Genomic DNA, 21,539 nt, shown 5'->3' on the forward strand with positions numbered 1-21,539 from the left:
GCTACAATCCTGTGCCTCCCTAACCCATCTTATTTAGTGAAAGATTGCAAAAGTCAGATATTCTACAACAGAAGTACAATTAAGATACAATCAAATAACAGACAATATTGGAATCTTCATTTGAATAATTCAGGGTGAGAAGAATAAATGTGAAGTATGTGAAATGATTGCTTAAAATACTTAAATTCTTGCTAGTGGGGAATAAGTCAAGTTCAAGCACACATGCATATTCGGGTTTACAAATCAATAGAATTTAAAGTGTGTTGGGTGAATTAAAGCCTGATAAGGAGCAATTTATTTTGGAAATCTTAATATAGGTATCTGTCCACATTTTTTATAGTCAGTTCAATTTTTCATAATAGACTTAAAGTGAATTCATCTAATTGTCAAGGTCAAATGTATTCCTCATATGCTTACACATATTAGAAACAGTTTGATAGTTGTAAAAATCAAGCTGAGGTAGATTCCATAAAATGCCAATTTAAAATTAATTATAGACATAAAGATTTTGAAAAATATTGAAAAAATTGCAGTAAGAATTTTATGTATAAAAGACTTTTATCTAATAAATTATGTTACATCGTCTAACTAGTATAAACAAATGATAAAAAAGTGGTAAAACTGACATATTATTGAAAGCTTATAAAAGCTAGATTAAACATTTGGTGTTTTTCAGGTATTATCTTACATGCTTTTATTCCCATGGTAGAACAGCAACTTAAATTGCTGATAATGGAGCAACTTTTAAAGATCATATTTTGTAAATTTCAAAACCAGAATCAATGCTAGATTCCACTGGATAGAGAAAGTATTGACTAAATTATGTGATGTGATTTGATACAATTGTTTACACCACTGAGGAGACCTTCACTGACTGAGAGTTACAGGATCTTTTTGGAAGGTTGAACCAATAATGCTATCCCATAAGTATCATTGTATGCTTTTGTATCTTAGCTATTAAACAATTGTAAACTTAAATAAGACTTGAAATTAAATAAAACTTTTTATGCCTTGTTCTCAAATTATTTACAATTTGAGTAAAGGCAGTGTTTTATGTAATATTTTTCAATGTACAAAAGATTTCCTTAAATTTTTACTGATTTCTTATAACTTCACAATAATTCCAGATAAAATATCATTTGCTAAAACCTCATCTACTTCTAACAAATCATCTTAAGTCACTAAATAATGGTAATTTAGTGCAGGAAAGTTCCACATGTGAATTTGTTTATTTTTTTTAAAAAAAACTAGATTTTTGTCTTATATTTCTCCAATCAAAAATAATATATCAAACATAGAATATCATCTTAAAAACTACTTATTCTGCCCTAAAACTCATGTTTAAATCTGTGAGGAGATTAAAAACAGCCTTCACATTGTTTGAATTTGATAGGAGTACTCAGCCCACACTCCGCCCATATTGACAACACCAAGCATCTTCTCACCAAATGCAATTTATTCTCCACTCAAGCTGCAAAGATGAATAACCAAGGTGTAACCTATGCAGAACTGAAGCATGCAAAGAATTTAAAAAGACAGCGAAAGAAACCTTTGGGAACTGAAAGCTCCATTTCGGTAACCCAGCAAGAAATAACTTATGCAGAATTTGACTTTCAAAATGCTTCTCAGGATCTTCAGGAGAATGATAAAACATACCATTGCAAAGGTAAAATGCTTAATAGACATACAGTATAACTGCTCAGGGATGGACAATGGAGCGCAGGGGTGGGGGTATGCAAAGGAAAGAAGCTCATTTATCTTGCATTTGTGAGATCAGAATTTGAAGTTGGAATTCAGGATTCTAATGTGAAATGTAAAGACTAATTTTATCCAGGCATTGTTGTTATTGAGTAACTACTCATGGTCATTACATATACTGTAAACACAACAGTGTATGCTGGGAGAAAGATTACAATGGGGGGCATAGGACTGGTATCCATGTTTATATATGTGATTCCTTGTGGATGTGCATTCTCTTGTCTGTAAACTGTCTGAGCAACTGTCTTCATCTCTGCTTTCTCAAGTGTTTCCATTTCTGTCCTTGCAGGCTTACCATCACCACCGGAGAAGCTCATTGCTGGGATCCTGGGAATTATTTGCTTTGTCTTGATAGATAGTATTGTAGCAGTGATTATTAGTGAGTAAATTTTGGAAAGATTATAAGAAAACCTTTCACTTAATGATTATCAGTCACTCTACAGATTTCATAATATTAAATAATAGAACTCTCATTTTAATATGATTATTTAGACCTAATGTGGAAAGTTTATTCAAAATTTGTCAATAGTATAAGTAACAATGAGCATAGAGAACTTTTTTTACATATTGCAATTTTGTAATTCAAAACGCTTCAGGATATGGAAAGACCTTTTTGAGAAATACAAATTAATTCTGGAGCTTTGTTAAACCAAGTATAAACCAAGAGATAATATAATTTCACCTCGTTGGCTTCTGAAATAGCTTAATCCAAATGTTCAATATACTATTGCTTTCCTGGTAAAATCAATTGCACTGCAGCTCATTCTAATTTAAGTCAAATTTCAAACTAAAAAAATAAAAAGTATTATAATTTCCTTAGATCAACTTTAATATTTATAAGGATTACTTTGTTGTTGTTTTTTCCAGTTACTGAAAAACAAAAGCTGAACAATTCATCCCAAGACACAATGATCCCAAAAGGTATATAGTGATTTTCAAAGTTCTGATATTAATATAGTTTATATTTTATCTCTACCTTAGATAAGGTATAAATGTAAAAAAATCATTAAAAATTTGCATAATAAGAGTAAAGATTATTAAAATGTTTATGTTGTACAATAATACAGAAATAGTCATTTAAAATGACCTTAGTCATTGTTGTCAATTAGTTCCAATGTCCTACTGCTATAAGTGCAATAAATAATATTTCTATTCCAAAACAGTATTTTGATACATGATATTTTGATACTAGATATTTGAAACATGTAGAAAGTAGATAGTTTTGCTTGTGTGTTTGCTTTGTGTAAACCCATATCTTAGGAGAGAGGCTTTGACTTTTCTCTGAGTTAGTGTGTGTCTTTTGTCATATGTACCAACTGTGAGGATGCATAACTATGTTACAATATGCATATATATGTCGAAGACCATGCAAATTTTAAAGATTTTTATTAAAAATTAAAATTGCATTTTGATAATAATTCATAATCTTTCCACAGCATACCATTGTAGCCCTTGTCCAAAGGAGTTGTTAACAATTTTCAACAACTGCTACTATATCAGCAATGAAAAAAAAACCTGGAATGACAGCATAACAGCCTGTGCTTCTAACAACTCTCATCTGCTCTACCCAGAAAATCAGGAGGAAATGGTAAGATTTTAAATCTTTCAAATATTTTATTGAAAGATTATTTTAGTCAAGATTAACTTATTGATTGCATCGATACTTGTGTGTATATATGTTGTTTTATTTAAAATCCTGTTGATAATTCTGCTGATTTGACTTCATATTGCTTTTCTATTTCATGCTGTGAATGAACATTTGATAATTTTCAATTCTAGTTTTTTGTACAAAACCAAGTTTCTATAGATGTTGTTTGTAATAAACTTTGCTATTCAATTTTACCACACATCAAGGAAACTAAATATATGATGAATTTGCAGATTAACTTAATGAACTAAACCCAGGTAATTACAAATTAAATTGAAGTTCCCAACCCAGCAGTCCCCCTGAATGCACTCCATTCACTTCTCTCTGTTCACTAACCACTTTGCTAGCTTAGGAATCATCCTTGCTATGTTGAGCATTATATAAATGGAAAAATTCATTTTGTGTGTTTCTTTTCATGCTGATTTGATATTAACAGTTAATCTATAATTTTGCATTTATCTGCAACTTGTTAATTATCACTGCTATCATATACACTTTTATTCTATTCTACTCAGAAATTTAATTGTGGGTGTTATGAATAATTGTTTCATAAAAATCCTCCTTTATGACCTGTTCCTACATATTACATTGCATTTGCAATAATGTGCCTATTATGTATAAATATGTAGTATATAAAACATTATATTTTGATAATGTGCTATATCTATTATACTACAATAATCTGTAAATATAATTATAATTGTATCTATATATAAATATTTTAAGTTGTATCAAATACACCAATTGATTTTTCTGGTTCATAAATATGGGTGTTTGTTATTTTATTAAATTATCCTAGGTTTAAAAAATGTTGTGACAGTATACATTTTACTTAATGGCCCCTTGATGCACAACTTTGTACTTTTAGGACTTTTAATATCATGTCTGATGCTTACTTAACAGTATCATTATGACATTAATTGACATTTTCCTGATTACTATTAAACTGAACACATTTTTCTGTTCTATTCAGTACTGAATTATTCTGTGAAGTGCTGTTTGCCCTTCTCTCCTACATGGTGTCTGTAATTTCCTGCCTAGAGCTCTTGTTATATTATAGACATGATCTCTTTTTATCTTGTGAGCTATAAGGAACATTTTCTTGACTGTGACTTAACAGTTTTGCTTTACTGTTTAGTGACCAGAATCTCTTAATGTATCAGTTTTGCATTTTGAGTTCTTTATATGTCCTGGAAACAAGTCTCTCTCTCTCTCTCTCTCTCTCTCTCTCTCTCTCTCTCTCTTTTTGAGATTTATCATTTGCAAATATTTTCTCCAACTCTTGTGATTTTTCCTTTCCTTTGAAAGAGCAGAAATAGGGCCTTCCTGGTGGCGCAGCAGTTGAGTGCAACCCGCAGCGGTTGAGTGCTGGGTTGCGAAGCTGCCCACAGCCTCTGCAGCTCTGGTTCGATCCCCACCACTGGCGAGGGTCCCACATGGCCCGCAGACCTCTTCTGCCACCCATTGCTCCCCTCAGCAGTGTACTTCGTCAGTCTCCCTGTTCTGCTCCCCACTCTGGCTCTGGTGAATTTTCTCACCCTCTGGCACTTCTGACTGTACCCAGTGCTTGCATAAATTAATAAATAAATCTTTAAAAAAAAAAGAAAGAGCAGAAATATTTTATTTTGATTAACTACACATATCATCAGTATGTTCTTTTATGGATCTTTTTTTGGTGTGTATCTAAAAATTCTGTCTAAGCCAAGGACTTGTCATTTTTTTTTATAATATATATTCTTGAAGTTTAATGTTATCTGTACAAACTGTTGAGCACATTTTTATATATAGTATAAAGTATGGATAAAATTATCATCATTTATTTGTCATTTTTCCCAATGAAAGCCAGCTATTTCCACAGCATTGATTGGAAAGATGTTGTTTTCTTCACTTAATGAGTCTGCATCTTTGTTGAAACTTTCATGTCATGTATATGTTCATATACTTGTGCACTTTCTAATCTATTTTATTATCTGGTTAGTCTATTTTAAGCCAATCCCATACTTTAAACACTGTCTATATTACAATAAGTTTCTATTATTTTATATTAGTAACTTTTCAGTGTTTCTCTGTGTGTTCCAGATATTTGCATGAGTATTTCCTTTTTATCCCTAGCTTTTAGAATTTTTCTTGCTTTTTATTGTAAGTGAAACCATTTCCTTCCTTTCTCCTTCTGATGTAATTTGCTTAGTATAATCTCACCCCCATTCATGTTCTGAATGGCAAGAGTTTATCTTTTATTATAGCTTTTGGTTATTTTCTTAGAATTTTATATTAAGATATCATTTTTTAGAACATTATAGATCTATTTCACTTCCTTCTCCACTCACCTCTTTGTGGCAATTGGGTTGTTTTCAGGAATTGACTATTATAAACAGCGCTGTGATGAACACAGGAGTGAATACATCCTTCAAATTACTGTTTTGTTTTCTTTGGGTAGATATCTAGGAGTAGAATTTCTGCATCATATGGCAAATCAATTAGCTTTTGGTGCAAACGTAGACTGGTCGAGCTCTATGGAGCCCAGTATGGAAATTTCCAAAAATTCAGATCACGCATTTTTTTTAAAAAGTGAACTTTTTTTTTTACCATACATCAAGGAGACAATATATCATGATTTTTAAGATTAAATGAAATGAATCAGGTAATTACAAATCAGTGATATGTGACAAAGATATGCCTTTTCTCTAAGCCCTGCTTACTTCTAAGAAAACTGTTTTATAAATTGTCAATTTACTATCATTCAGTGTAAGGTATTTTCTAAGACATTTTGCTTTTATTTCACCTTTGAACTCTGTTTTCTACAAGTACAACATGCTTGCTTAGAGATTCACATGTTTCATATACTTAATTATTCAATTCTATATGTCAGCTATGTTTAGCGGCTCATAATATCTTTCCAGTCTTCCACAGTTTTATAGAATTTCTGACAAGTTGTTCACATTTATGTTTTCTCATAGAAAATTTTGAGCTCCCTTTTTGTTTTCTCATGGATTGACCTTGCCTACAGATCCTATAATAATACACAGGTGTGGCCAACGGGCTCAGCTTTCTCTTCCAAAATGTAAGTTTTTTGAGAAATATCATCTTGGATGCCTTAAAGGGAATGATCATCGTAGTAAAAATAATATGCTATTGACTATAAACATAATTACTTAAATGGTTCCAATAAAAACTTATATTGGAAATATTCAGAGTTAGATATAATTATTAACCCAAATACATTGTTTTTAGTCACCAAAATATTAACTAATAATGAATATTAATTAACATTACATGTATGGATAATTTTATGTTATTTTCTACATTGCAGGATTTCACAATCTTCAGAGAAGGATAAAAATTGTCCATTTTTAAATTTTCTCGTGAAAAATGTGTCTTTTGAATCCTGTCTAGAAACAAAACTTTATATTTGTAAGCATCAGTCACATAGTCCTACCAAAATTTGGGAAAATGCCACTTATCATTTCTAGCTTTTGGTTATTTTCTTAGAATTTCGTATTAAGATATCATCTTTAAAACATTGTTGATTCACAATAAAATAGTGCAGCTATTTCCCACATCCCCTTGTTCCCAAACAGGTACAGCCTCCCCCATTAACAACATCAATAAACCAAATGGTGCATCTGTTATGAAGGATGAATCCACATTGAAACATAATAACCACTTAAACTTAATAGTTTACTGAGCTTTGCCCTTGGCATTAGAGACTATTATTTATGAAGATATACTCTCAGGTACATATCACACCTCTTTTTGTTTTATATTAAAATAAACCATATATAAATTATGAATTCTAATGTCAAGAAGTGTTATTTCCAAGTGTGCAAAGGTAAATAATCCCACTCCTATTTTCTCATTACTTAATTTTCTAGCCCTTGAAGCAAAGTGTTTAAGTCATAGACAAGTCAGAAGACTTGAATCAGAGAAAGTTTGATGTAAAGAATGATTAACTATTTGGTGAGGACAGATCTCAGGCTGGTCTGTGGAGCAGAAACACTCCTTGCCAGAGTATCCAGAGGCAGAGGTTGGAAGGCAAGAAATTGTGACAGGGCCTCCCTGGTGGTGTGGGGGTTAAAAACAGCACTATCAAGCTATTGCCAGCCACTGCAGCAAGAGCTCCATCCCTCAGCCAGGAGCAACCCACATGGCACAGCAGACCTCTCCTGTCTCACCTACTGTTCCCCTCAGCAGTGTATTTTGGTCAATCCACCTGTTCTGCTACCCACTCTCTCTGGTGAATCCTCTCTACGCCCGCACCTCTGGTCTACACCCTAGTTCTTGAATGCATACTTAAATAAATCTTAAAAAAAAAAAAAAAAGATACTGAGACAGATTAACCACGAAAACTGGATGGACAGTTGCATCTTAGCCACTAAAGCCAACCCCTGGAAGTCAGGAAAAATGAGCCCCTTCCCTGCAGTATCTCCCCAGTGTCCATTACAGCAAAACCTAACATCATGTGTGCTGCAAGGGAGAAAAGATTAAAGGATTTACATTTCCTCTTCAGAGAAGTTTCTTTTTAGCTCTTCTGCCCATTTTTTGACTGGATTATTTTCTTTGTTGTTGTTGAGTCTCATCAGCTCTTTGCAGATTTTTGTGATCAGTCCTTTATCATTAGTGTTGTGTGCAAAAATGTCCTCCTAGTTGGTGGAGTTTCTCTTTGTTTTTGTTATTGTCTCTTAATGTTCAACAACACTTGTAATCAGGGAAATGCAAATCAAAACTACCATGAGATACCATCTTACACCAGTGAGAATGGCACATATTAAAAAAACTAGCAACAACAAATGTTGGCGAGGGTGTGGAGAAAAAGGAACTCTTCTGCACTGTTGGTGGGAGGGCAAACTGGTCCAACCACTATGGAGAGCTGTGTGGAGATTTCTGGACCTACTAAACATAGAGCTTCCATATGATCCAGCAATTCCACTCCTTGGTATTTACCCAAAGGACACAGAAACATCAATTCCAAAGAACACCTGAACCCCTATGTTTATAGCAGCACTATTTACAATAGCTAAGCTTTGGAAACAACCCAAATGCCCAAAAATAGATGACTGGATCAAGAAGATGTGGTACAAATACACCATGGAATATTACTTAGCATTCAAAAAAGATAAACACATGCAATTTGCAGCAACATGGATGGCACTGGAAGGGATCATGCTCAGCGAAATAAGCCAGAAAGAAAAAGAAAAATACCGGATGGTCTCACTCATAGCAGGAATCTAGAAAACTTAAATAAGGGACCAGGAAAATGAATAACTATAAGAAAGTGAATATCAAAATCAACAAAAAACTATGAACCAGAGACACTCTATGGGGTGTAGGGGGCGGGAGGGGAGGGATTGGGGTCAAAATAAGGGGGTTGCTATTGTATGGGGAATATAAACATAAAATTTATTATAAAAAAATAGAGAGAGGATCAAAGCATTTGAAGAGAGGATCAAAAAACGTGGGAGAAAAAAGATCATAGAAATGTGTGAGGCAGTTAATTAATAAAAATGTTATTTGCCTGGGGGGGGAAAGATTAAAGGATTTAGCTGTGTTATCTCAGATAGAACAATAAAATACAGATTTGGAGTTGAGAGTAATAATTTATTAATTGGTACTCAAGTTATCATGCCACAACCACAAAGTTGCTCTATAAGAAACTTCTGGTTCTCCGGGCTTCCCTGGTGACACAAGAGGTTTATGCAACCTATGAAGCTATTGCTAGCCACTGCAGCACGAGTTCGATACCTGGCCAGGGAGCCACCAACATGGCACAGCAGACCTCTCCTATCTGGCTTGCTGCTCCCCTCAGCAGTGTATTTCAGTAGATCTGTATTTCAGTGGTTCTGCTCCCCACTGTCTTTGGTGAATCTTCTCACCCCTCATACCTCTGGCCTACACACGAGTTATTGTAAATAACTCGTTTTTTAAATAAATCTTAAAAAAAAAAAAAAAAACTTCTGGTTCTACCACTCCCTTGGAGAATGTGTAACAGGGTAATACGTAGGGAAACGGGAGGTTCCAGGTTCCCTGCCCCACCTTAAGAAGAGAAGAGCTGGGCAGGGAGGAGAAACTGAACAGAAGACTGGTACAAGGCAGGAGAGAGCAAGAAGCCCTGGAGCCTGCACATGGAGCAGAGAGACATGTGAAAAAGTTTGGCCTTGGACTTGTACCAGGGACTTGAGCATGTAGAAGGATGTGCATACTTGTACACATGTGGGTGAGAGACCATGGGGAGCTAACAATGGCAGGCTTTACTTTGATTTTGGCTTTGTTCTTTTCCATCCAGACTTGCATGGCCCCTTCTGCTCCTTTCCTGTGGTGCCCACACTAGGGGCGGATCGTGGCAGGCTTTTGGGTCTCAACAGCCATGCTTTGTGCCACCCTGTTGGGTAGGCACTTAGCTTCAAGGGATTGGGTAACTTTGAGTGCTTGATTTGAAACTATATTCTTTCTCTTCTCTTTATTGCATACTAATTGTATTAAAGTTCTTTTGTATAGAATGTTTATGCTTTAGAGTATATTTTTTCTTTATGCATGGATGGCAGAACCTGTTTTAAACAACCAATTTGGGGGTTCCCTGCCTGTAACAAATGGAACCAGTATATATCTTCTGAATCTGTCCAAGTGAAACATTATCAGGATTAGATTCATGTTAGGTAGTGATAGACACAGGTAGTATTTGCATCTTTTAAAGTGTTTCATTATTTTGAATAGGTGTTGAGTATGCCAATGTGCCAAATATACCATGCTTATTATGGCTGAGAGTAGATGTCCATACAGAAAAGATGGAGAGAAGAAGAAAGAGAATTTGGGGGGGCTACAATCAAACAAAATGAATAAGGAACAGAAAAATGTAAAACCACCAGTTAGTATTTTGAAAAATTATCGGGGGAAAATCCATCAGTATGAATCAAATGGGACTATTCTGAGGAGAATTTAGAACCACTGTAACACAGTCTTTAAATGACACAGAATAATCAGTGTCTTTTTGGTTATTCATTTTTTTTTCCCTGTTGAAATTTAGGTATTTAAAAAGTTACCTTATTTTATTAAATTCTCTCTCACCCATCTCTACCACTTTTATTACCATACTTAGAAAAACACTTTCATGGGAAACAAAAAATATTTATTAGCAAAAACATTTAAAGAGCTGAGAACATTTACATGGTCACGCAGCTAGTTATTGAAAAAATTCAGGAAACATTTCATAATTTGACAATGATGCAGAAATATTTATGCCTGAATTATATTACAACCAGAAGTGATGACTGAGCTGATTACTATTTGCAAAATAAATTAATATTTTATATACCTTCATTTCTTTAAATTTAGCATATTCTATATATTCCCCATAAAAGTACATAGACAATATATAATTAATCATGATCCATTTTATATAATTTATAAGTTATAACTGCAGCTAATTGCTGAAATTGTGTAGTAAACGGCCCAAGATTGCACTGACATTTAAAAATAAGTGTTTATGTCTCATTCACCCACTTGTGGTTTGACTGTTTCAGTTGATACAAGCTGGTAGGTATAGGCTTGAATTCAGACCACAGAGTCAGCTCAGATTTTGTTTGTTGAAATGTATTTTGCTCTCTGAGCACTGAGCTTCCAGGTACATAAGCTTCTCACAGCAGAGAGTAGCAGCTGTCTGAGGGACAAGCAGAAATGTGCTACGCCTGTCTGGGCTCAGGACTCAGGCTGTCACCTTCCCACTCACATGGTATTGTCAAGATAAATCATATAGTTAAACACTCATTGATTCTCTATCCACTCATGGTGTTCAGAGGGGAGGATGTGGACACACTGAAAAATAATCTTATCTACTACAATAGCCATAGGAATGGTTTTGTCAATATATTTTGTGAGGAAGATGCATTTTAAAAGGAAAAAAAAATGGATAATGGGGGAAAATAGTAGTTCCTTCATTTTCCATCAAGGTAATTTTTTCCTCTGTGCTAAAAATACTCATGAGGTTGCCTTGTGTGCTATCACAGACATACAGGTGCTCTCACCAGGGACCTGGATCACCATACAAATGGGGAGGAATGAGGGTGATATGAAGTCTGGGCATAGACCAGAGGCACAGAGTGTGGGGAGAGGCAGAGGGGTCACAACTGGGGTGGGAAGAGCACAGAGACCATAGCAAGGGCCCAAGTGTGTTGTGGTGCTGGGAGAACTACATGGACTACACCTGAAGGGAGAAAGCAAATACAGTTCAAAAATGAACAATGATATAAGAAAATAAATGCAAAATGTAATTTTAAAAAGTTTAGGACATGAATAATGAAACCAGATCATTCGAATGTAACTCTAACTGCACCCTATAACCCTGTGACTTCATTACATGACTTTTCTGGCTCACATTCCTTTCTTATAAAATATGATGAAAAGAGTATCTTATAAATATAATTTACAGTTATCTGCAAATTATTTGAAAAACACTTGGAGAACATTCAGATATAATTTAGTGAAATTAAGAACTAAACTCCCATTCCTGCCCCAGCAGTCAGGTCTGGGAGACTTGAATAGCTAAGGAGATGTGTAAGTCGGCCTTGGGGACAAAGCCAATAAAACCCACCACCATGACCAGAAAGGCCATAAAACCAACCATCATGATCAAAAAACCAGCTCAGTTCTAGGAACGCAGAAAGCAGAGACCAGGACATGTTTCTGTGACCAAGTCCAATGCCGGTCACCAGACATCTCAGCAGATAATTGGTGCAAACTGGCCCCCAAATTACAAAGCCTGTGAAAACCTTTTCTCTTCTCCCTCTATCTCTGGTGAATTCTTTCACTCCTCCCTCTCCCCCACCCCACCATAAGCCTCAAACTGATCTGCTCCCCACAACAAAAATTAAGAAAAGCAGGGCCTCCCTTGTGGCGCAGCTGGTTGAGCACAGCACTGTGAAGCTGTCCACAGCCTCTGCAGTGCAGGTTTGATCCAGACCCAGGGAGATACCCACATGGTGAAGCAGACCTCTCCTGTCTCCCCCGCTGCTCCCCTCAGCAGTGTATTTTGGTCAGTTTGCCTGTTCTGTTCCCCACTCTGTCTCTGGTGAAATCCCTTACCCTCCCACACTTCTTGCCTGTACCCCAGTTCTTGTATACATAAATAAATCTTTAAAAAAGTAAGAAAAGCAATTCTGGCCACGTAAGCACTCACAAATCACATTTATTTTTCCTGAAAACCTATGCTTCAGTTCCATCACCTGGGTTTTTTTGGAAAATAATTATTGAAATACATTAAGTTCAGTAAAAAGTACATAAATGAATAAAAATAAAAACTTAAAAATATTTGTTTTGATATTTATGCATGCAAAAACTGGGGTATAAGACAGAGGAGTAGGGACAAGAGGATTCACTTGAGACAGAGTGGGGAGCAGAACAGGTGGATCCATTGAAACATACTGCTGAGGGGAGCAGAGGGCGAGAATGGAGAATTATGCTGTGCCATGTGGGTCAGCTCCTTGGCTGGGGATGGAACTCAGGCCACTGCTGTGATAGTGTGGTATCTCTGAGACTTAACCTGAAAAGAGTATTCTTTGCTTCTGATTGAGTTCCCATTCATCCACCTTTCTTAGGTCACTGGATAGTCTTACAGCTAGAAAGTCACAAATTATATATACATGCATATGTTCATACACACGTTTATGCATACACACATCCCTGTATGACTATTTCTATATATATCATAAAGAGTAAATTATAGTTACTCAATATTTTGAGTAATTTTTGAGGCTTTATATTCTTTGACCGTAGATTTCTTTCTCACCAGCAATTGTTTCTGACTGATTTTTAATATAGAGGGCTCTCACAGGTATGAGGTGGTATCTCCTTGTGGTCTTTGATTTGCATTTCTGTAATAATGATCATTTTGTCATGTGTCTTCAATCTGTGGTTCAAAAGTCTATTTTTTTCTTCTCTCCCCAATTTTTGCTTCCATGAGATTTTTGAAAGTTACCTTTGTAATTCCCTTACAAAAGTACACTTTAGTTTTTATCATTCACAACAAATATTCCTATTAAAAAACAATTACAAATGTGGCCTCCCCGGTGGCACAGCGGTTGAGGGCTGGGTTGCGAAGCTGCCCGCAGCCTCTGCAGCACCCGCTGCTCCCCTCAGCAGTTACTTCAGTCTGCCTGTTCTGCTCCCCGCTCTGGCTCTGGTGAATTCTCTCACCCTCCCACACTTCTGACTGTACCCAGTGCTTGTATAAATAAATAAAAATAAATCTTAAAAAAACAACAATTATAATTGGAGGATGGATGAATGAATGAATGGTGGTAATATTTCAGTCACTGGAATGATTGTATGGTTTAATATTTTTTTTATCAGTGGAAATCTAAATAGCTTTTTTATAAAGAATAAAATTGAATGCAGAAATTTTCAGACTAGGAAAGAAATGTTGAGAAGATAAGTTGGTATTGATTTGTGTTATAGTTATAGAAAATTTGAAAATGTAGTGATATTTTGGAATATTAGTGACAAACATCATTAGATACCTATTGGTAATGGAATAATGATATCAATTTTTCCCATTATAAATGATATAAGAGTATAGCGGGAAAGTAGATAATGTCAAGATTTATGAATCTTGCTTTATAGTAGAATTTAAATATCTAAGATAGTCTTAACAAGGCCTAAGTGTTAAGCATTTGTGACTTCTGTGGAAACAAGTTACAAGCATGGGTGTTCAAGTCTTTGGTCCCTGATATATTTCAGAGGCATTTGAAAATGGAAAAGGTAAATGACAACTATAAACCCATCCTCTCCTACAGGCTGCAGGTGTGTGATGAGGAGTCCTGTTCAAACTGCTAGTGACACATTCCTGAGAAATCTACTGTTTCCACTCTTGCTCCACTCTGAAACTTCACAGGGCAGTCAGTTCTCAAGATCACAAATAGTGTTTGTGATCACAGATCAGAACAACACGTGCTGGTGAGGATGTGGAGAAGAGGGAACCCTCTTGAATTGCTGGTAGGATGCTCTGTGGGCCAGTCCTTGTGAAAATCAGTGTGGAGGTGTCTCCTCCTTCACTCAAGGATGCACAGCTTCTTAGCCAACAGAAGGTATGTGTTGCTCCTCTCCTCTCTCTCTGCTGGTCCATGTCTTTTAGTAGAAGATAATGAGGTTAGATGTGAGGCAATTGATATACAGTTCATATGCAATCAAATCAAAGAAAACTTTGGTATATTTATTTGAATAATTCAGGTCAAACACAAGGAGAAAATGAAATATTTTGTGAATTTCTCAAAATATTTAAATTCTTTCCAGTTGAGAATTACTCAATTACATAAAATCTGCATAATTAGATTTGTAAATCAATGCCATTTAACTTGAAATTTCACCAGATCATAACAAGAAGAGTTTATTTTTGTAATTCATAATCAATACAGATATAATTCTATATATTTTTTGTATTTAGGTCCATCATTAAAATTAGACTCTTGCATGAATTCATTCCATCATGAAGGTCAAAGGTAATTTCTCATCTACATACTTTGATTTAATATAAAAGGTTTTAATGTTAACAGAAATCAAGATGAGATAGCTTCTATAAAATGCCATTTTGAATTTAAAAGTATACAAAATGCTTAAAAATAAACAAACATTGTACAAGAAATGCCACACTAGAAACAAACTCCTGTCTGATGAATTAAGTTATATGGTATAAACGTTATGAAAGAGTAAAAATATGGTGGTTGTATCAAAATAATAATTAAAATAAGGCATGTATTATTGACAGCTTTGAAGTCAACTTGAGTATTATGTTTTACATGTATTATGTCTTAGATATCCCTAGCTACATTTTAGATTAGTAAACTAAAACTAAGTTGAAAGATATATACATAGCTTTTTCTTTTTTCTTTTTCTTTTTTACTGAGTCAAAATTAAAATATGATAGTAAGTATCAAAATCAGAATTAATTCTAGATCCCACTTTTTATAGAGTCGATTGATTGAATTACTAAAATTATCATTTTTAATTTATTGCAATTATTACTTGTGCAACTAAGGCACCATTCATTAACTTGGATAGTTATAGGCTCTTTCTGGAAGTTTTAACCAATAATGCTGTTCCAATAATTAATGAAACAGTAATGTTCATAACATTTTATGTTTTCTATCTGGCTATTAAATCATTTACCGATTACTTGTTTTATTTAAAATTATGTATTTTTAAAATATTTTTTTTTGTTTTTTCGTTTTCTGTATTGTTTAGGTTTTGGATGAGCTTAGCATGCCAGTAACATTAGCCAATATACAAAATTTCTTTAAAATTGTAAAAATTTCGGGGCCTCCCCGGTGGTGCAGCGGTTGAGCACTGGGTTGCGAAGCTGCCCGCGGCCTCTGCCGCGCCAGTTCGATCCCCGGCTGCTCCCCGGCCACCAGAGGAGGGTCCCACATGGCGCGCAGACCTCTCCTGCCGCCCGCTGCTCCCCTCAGCAGTGTACTTCGGTCCTATTGCCTGCTCTGCTCCCAGCTCTGGCTCTGGTGAATTCTTTCACCCTCCCGCGCTTCTGACTGTACCCAGTGCATGTATAAACAAACAAACAAAAAAATAAACAAACACAAACAAACAAATAAATAAAACATGCCTCTATTAAAAAATTAAATAAAATTGTAAAAATTTCTCAGAATATCACAATAATGAAAGACATATTTTGAAAGAAAATAACCTGATATAATTTAAAAACACCTCAACCTCTTTTAATAAATAAATGTAAATTACTAAATAAAAATAATTAGTGTAGGAAATGCTAACACTGCTATTTCTCCCGATTAGAACAATCAATCTTTAATGATTACTTTTAAAAATTGACATAAAAACGGGTGCATCATTATTACTAAGCCACCATTTTCATTTTAATACAGTTATACAAGTGATTAAGATGCTGCTGTGGAATATGACTTTAAATCAATAAAGATAATATTGGTCATGAACTTCTCATTTTTTTTTTTTTTATTTTATTTTTTTTTAAAATATTAAATTTTATTTTATATTCCCCATACAATTGCAAACGCCCCATTCTGACCCCAATCCTTCCCTCCCGCCCCCACCCCCAAAAAGTGTCTCTGGTTCATAGTTTTTTGTTGATTTTGATTTTCACTTTCTTATATTCATTTTCCTGGTCCCTTATTTAAGTTTTCTAGATTCCTGCTATGAGTGAGACCATCCGGTATTTTTCTTTTTCTTTTTGGCTTATTTCGCTGAGCATGATCCCTTCCAGTGCCATCCATGTTGCTGCAAATTGCATGTGTTTATCTTTTTTGAATGCTGAGTAATATTCCATGGTATATATGTACCACATCTTCTTGATCCAGTCATCTATTTTTGGGCATTTGGGTTGTTTCCAAAGCTTAGCTATTGTAAACAGTGCTGCTATAAACATAGGAGTGCAGGTGCTCTTTGGAATTGATGTTTCTGTGTCCTTTGGGTAAATACCTAGGAGTGGAATTGCTGGATCATATGGAAGCTCTATGTTTAGTAGGTCCAGAAATCTCCACACAGCTCTCCATAGTGGTTGGACCAGTTTGCACTCCCACCAACAGTGCACAAGAGTTCCTTTTTCTCCACATCCTCGCCAACATTTGTTGTTGCTAGTTTTTTTAATATGTGCCATTCTCACTGGTGTGAGATGGTATCTCATGGTAGTTTTGATTTGCATTTCCCTGATTACAAGTGATGTTGAACATTTTTTCATATGTCTGTTGGCCATTTGCATTTCCTCTTCAGAGAAGTTTCTTTTTAGCTCTTCTGCCCATTTTTTGACTGGATTATTTTCTTTGTTGTTGCTGAGTCTCATCAGCTCTTTGCAGATTTTTGTGATCAGTCCTTTATCATTAGTGTTGGGTGCAAAAATGTTCTCCCAGTTGGTGGGGTTTCTCTTTGTTTTTGTTATTGTCTCTTTTGCTGTGCAGAAGCTCTTTAATTTGATGTAGTCCCAGCTGTTTATCTTTCTCTTCACTATCACTGCTTTGGGTGATGTGTCTGTAAAGATGTCTTTGATGTGCAAATCCCGTAGTGTTTCGCCTATATTTCCTTCTATGTATTTTATGGTTTCAGGTCTTATGTCTAGTTCTTTAATCCATTTTGAGTTGATTTTTGTGTATGGTGTGAGGTAGTGGTCAAGCTTCATTCTTTTGCATGTAGCAACCCAGTTTTCCCAGCACCACTTATTGAACAAACTTTCTTTGCTCCAATGCATAGTCTTCGCTCCTTTGTCAAAGATTAGTTGACCATAAATCTGTGGGTTTATTTCTGGATTTTCTATTCGATTCCATTGGTCTGTATGTCTGTTCTTGTTCCAATACCATGCAGTTTTGATGATTATGGCTTTGTAGTATAGTTTGAAGTCTGGGAGTGTGATGCCTCCATTTCCTTCTTTTTTTTTCAGTAGAGCTTTGGCTATTCGGGGTTTTTGGTGATTCCATATGAATTTCATCAATAATTGTTCTATTTCTTTGAAGAATGCCATTGAGATTTGATTGGAATAGCATTGAATCTGTATATTGCTTTTGGTAGGATGGCCATTTTAATAATGTTTATTCTTCCAATCCATGAGCAGGGGATGTCTTTCCATTTCTTTGTGTCTTCTTCTATTTCTTTTAACAGTGTTTTATAGTTTTCTTTGTATAGGTCCTTTACCTCTTTTGTTAGATTTATTCCCAAATATTTGATTTTTTTTGTTTCGATAATAAAAGGGGTGGTTTTTTTGATTTCTTCTTCTTCAGATTTATTGTTTGTGTATAGGAAGGCTACTGACTTTTGCGTGTTGATTTTGTATCCTGCCACTTTACTGAATTGATTGATGAGTTGAATTAGTTTTTCTGTGGAGATTTTGGGGTTCTCTATGTATATTATCATATCATCTGCAAATAGTGATAGTTTGACTTCTTCTTTTCCTATTTGGATTCCTTGGATGTCTTTCTCTTGTCTTATTGCTCTGGCTAGGACTTCCAGTATTATATTGAAAAGCAGTGGTGAGAGTGGACATCCTTGTCTTGTTCCAGATCTTAATGGAATTGCTTTCAGCTTTTCACCATTGAGAATGATACTGGCTGTTGGCTTGTCATAGATGGCCTTTATGATGTTGAGGTATGTTCCTTGTATCCCAAGAATTTCAAGGGCTTTTATCATGAATGGGTGTTGCACTTTGTCGAAAGCTTTCTCAGCATCTATTGATATTATCATATGGTTTTTATATTTCTTTTTGTTGATGTGTTGGATAACGTTGATTGATTTTCGGATGTTAAACCATCCTTGTGCCCCTGGAATGAATCCAACTTGGTCGTGGTGAATTATCTTATGGATACATTGTTGGATTCTGATAGCTAAAATTTTATTGAGGATTTTTGCATCAGTGTTCATTAGGGAGATTGGCCTATAGTTTTCCTTTTTTGTGTTGTCCTTATTCGGTTTTGGTATTAGTGTAATATTGGCTTCATAGAACGTGTTTGGTATTGTCCCTTCCTTCTCAATTTTTTGGAAGAGTTTGTGAAGGATAGGCACTAATTCGTCTCTGAATGTTTGGTAGAATTCATTTGTAAATCCATCAGGTCCTGGGCTTTTGTTTTTGGGGAGGTTTTTAATTACCATTTCAATTTTGCTGCTTGTAATTGGCCTGTTTAGGTGTTCTATTTCTTCTTTATCTAGCGTTGGGTGATTGTAGAGTTGTAGGAATTTGTCCATCTCCTCTAGATTGTTGAACTTGTTTCCATATAACTGTTCATAGTAGTTACTGATTATTCTTTTGATTTCTGCTGTGTCCGTTGTGATTTCTCCTCTTTCATTTATGATTCTGTGTATTTGTGCTTTCTCCCTTTTTTCCTTTGAGAGCCTGGCTAGGGGTTTGTCTATTTTATTTATTTTTTCAAAGAACCAGCTCTTGGTTTCATTGATCTTTTGGATTGTTTTTTTAGTTTCAATTTCATTTATTTCTGCTTTGGTTTTTATTATTTCTTTTCTTCTACTGGTTCTGGGGTTTTTTTGTTGTTCTTTTTCTAGATCTTTGAGCTTCGAGATTAGGTTGTTTCTTTGAGTTCTTTCTTGTTTCTTGATGTGAGCTTCTATTGCTATATATTTTCCTCTTATTACTGCTTTTGCTGCATCCCATACATTTAGGATATTGGTGTCCTCCTTGTCATTCAATTCAAAGAATTTTTTAATTTCTTCTTTGATCTCCTCGTTAGTCCAGTGGTCTTCCAGTAGTGTGGCTTTTAATCTCCATGAGGTAGGATAGTTCCTTGCCTTCTTTTTATGATTTATTTCTAGTTTGATGCCTTCGTGGTCAGAAAAGATGGTTGGTATGATTTCAATCTTGGTGTATCTGTTGATGTTTGTCTTGTGCCCCAGTATGTGATCGATCCTGGAGAATGATCCGTGTGCGCTTGAGAAAAATGTGTACTCCGTTTTTTTTGGGTTTAGTGTTCTATAGATGTCTGTTAAGCCCAAATGCTCTAGGTCCTTATTTAGAGCTTTAGTTTCTTTACTTATTTTTTGTCTTGTTGATCTATCCATTGTTGATAGTGGTGTGTTGAAGTCTCCCACTACATATGTGTTTTCTCTGATGTCTGTTTTCAGAGAGGACAACAGTTGTCTGATATATTTTGGTGCTCTTTCGTTTGGTGAGTATATGTTAATGAGTGTTATTTCTTCTTGAAGTATTGTCCCCTTAATCATAATGTAGTGACCATTGGGGTCTCTTTTTTTTTTTTGAGTTTGAAGTCTGTTTTATCTGATATAAGTATAGCTGTTCCTGCTTTCTTTTTTGGCCCATTTGCTTGTAGGATTGTTTTCCATCCTTTGACTTTGAGCCTATTTTTATCTTTTGTAGCTAAATGTGTTTCCTGGAGACAGCAAAAGGTTGGGTTTTGTTTCTTAATCCAGGCTGCAACTCTGTGTCTTTTTATTGAAGAGTTTAGTCCATTTACATTTAGAGTTAATATTGATATGTTAGCATCTGTATTTGCCATTATGTTTGTCTTTCCTTTGATTTCATTTATTTATTCTTTTAATATTTTTTTTTTTTTTTGGTCTTCTTTCGTTGTTATTCGTCCCTCTGAGGTTCTGGCTTTAGGATTCCTTGTAGTATTTTTTGGAGTGGGGGTTTAGTCGCAATGAAATTCCGGAGTTTCTCTTTGTCTGGGAAGGTCCATATTCTTTCTTCATGGAGGAAAGAGAGCTTTGCGGGATAGAGTATTCTTGGTTGGCATCTGTTTTCTTGGAGTCTGTTGACTATGTCCCTCCACTCTCTCCTTGCCCGTAGTGTTTCTTCAGAGAAGTCTGATGTCAGCCTGATTGGTTTTCCTTTGAATGTTATCTGTTTCTTCCCTCTTGTCAGCTTCATTATTTTTTCCTTGTCCTGGATTCTTGGGAGCTTTACTATTATGTGTCTTGCTGTGTTTTTCCTTTCGTCGTGGAAGTTTGGTGTTCTTCTTGCTTCTTGTATATCAATTTTCAGCTCCTTCTTCTCATTTGGGAAGTTCTCTTCAATTATATCCATGAATATTTTCTCTGTTCCTACATCTCTCTCCTCTCCTTCTGGAATTCCTATAACTCTTATATTTCCTTTCCTCATGGAGTCAGATAGTTCCCGAAGTCTTTCTTCATTCTTTTTCCTTCGTACTTCTCTTTCCTTTTCTGTTTTGGTTCTTTTTATTTCTGTGTCTTCAAGATTACTTATTCGTTCTTCCATTTCATCTATTCTGCTTTCATTTCTTTTCCCAGAGTTCTTTAGTTCCTCCATTAATTCTTTGATCTCCTGCATTTCTCTTACTTCCCTCTTTAGGGACTCAATTTCCTTCTTCTGATCTATCACTTTTTTAATCATGGCAATTTTAAATTCTCTTTCTGGAAGGCTCAGAAGTTCTTCCAAGTCGCTGTCGTTGCAATCTGGGGAGTGGTTTTCTTTTTGTGGTGTGCTTCTTTCCTTAGGAGTTTTTAGGTTGCGTGTGGTTCTTCTACTCCCTACTGTCTGTTTTCTAATTTGTCGTATGCGTTGGGACACTGTGTTGCTCGGACTGACTGACATCTTGGGTGAACTTCTCCGCTCCCCTCTGGCTCTTCCAGGAGCCATCTCTGTCTTCTGGGGGAGCTTTCTGCTGGTTTTAGGCAGTTTTTACTGAAG

General features: G+C 35.3%; 1 protein-coding gene across 2 annotated transcripts; it reads left to right on the forward strand.

Moving 5' to 3' along the window:
* The first annotated feature begins 1,466 nt into the window (after positions 1–1,466).
* On the forward strand, positions 1,467–14,472 carry LOC119248345 (NKG2-A/NKG2-B type II integral membrane protein-like). 2 transcript variants are annotated; one of them, XM_054696451.1, is made up of 6 exons: positions 1,467–1,666; positions 2,048–2,137; positions 2,626–2,679; positions 3,195–3,346; positions 6,364–6,467; positions 14,329–14,472. In XM_054696451.1, exons 1-6 carry the CDS (start codon positions 1,480–1,482, stop codon positions 14,414–14,416), a joined length of 675 nt encoding a protein of 224 aa, XP_054552426.1. In that variant the 5' UTR covers positions 1,467–1,479; the 3' UTR covers positions 14,417–14,472. The 2 variants fall into 2 exon arrangements, with proteins under 2 accessions (XP_054552426.1, XP_037371194.1); XM_037515297.1 differs by lacking the exon at positions 14,329–14,472 and adding an exon at positions 6,717–7,378.
* The last annotated feature ends 7,067 nt before the right edge of the window (positions 14,473–21,539 follow it).

The sequence above is a fragment of the Talpa occidentalis genome, unplaced genomic scaffold, assembly GCF_014898055.3.
Source record: "Talpa occidentalis isolate TD23 unplaced genomic scaffold, MPIMG_talOcc4v2.1 talOcc4.16, whole genome shotgun sequence".
Classification (NCBI taxonomy): domain Eukaryota; kingdom Metazoa; phylum Chordata; class Mammalia; order Eulipotyphla; family Talpidae; genus Talpa; species Talpa occidentalis.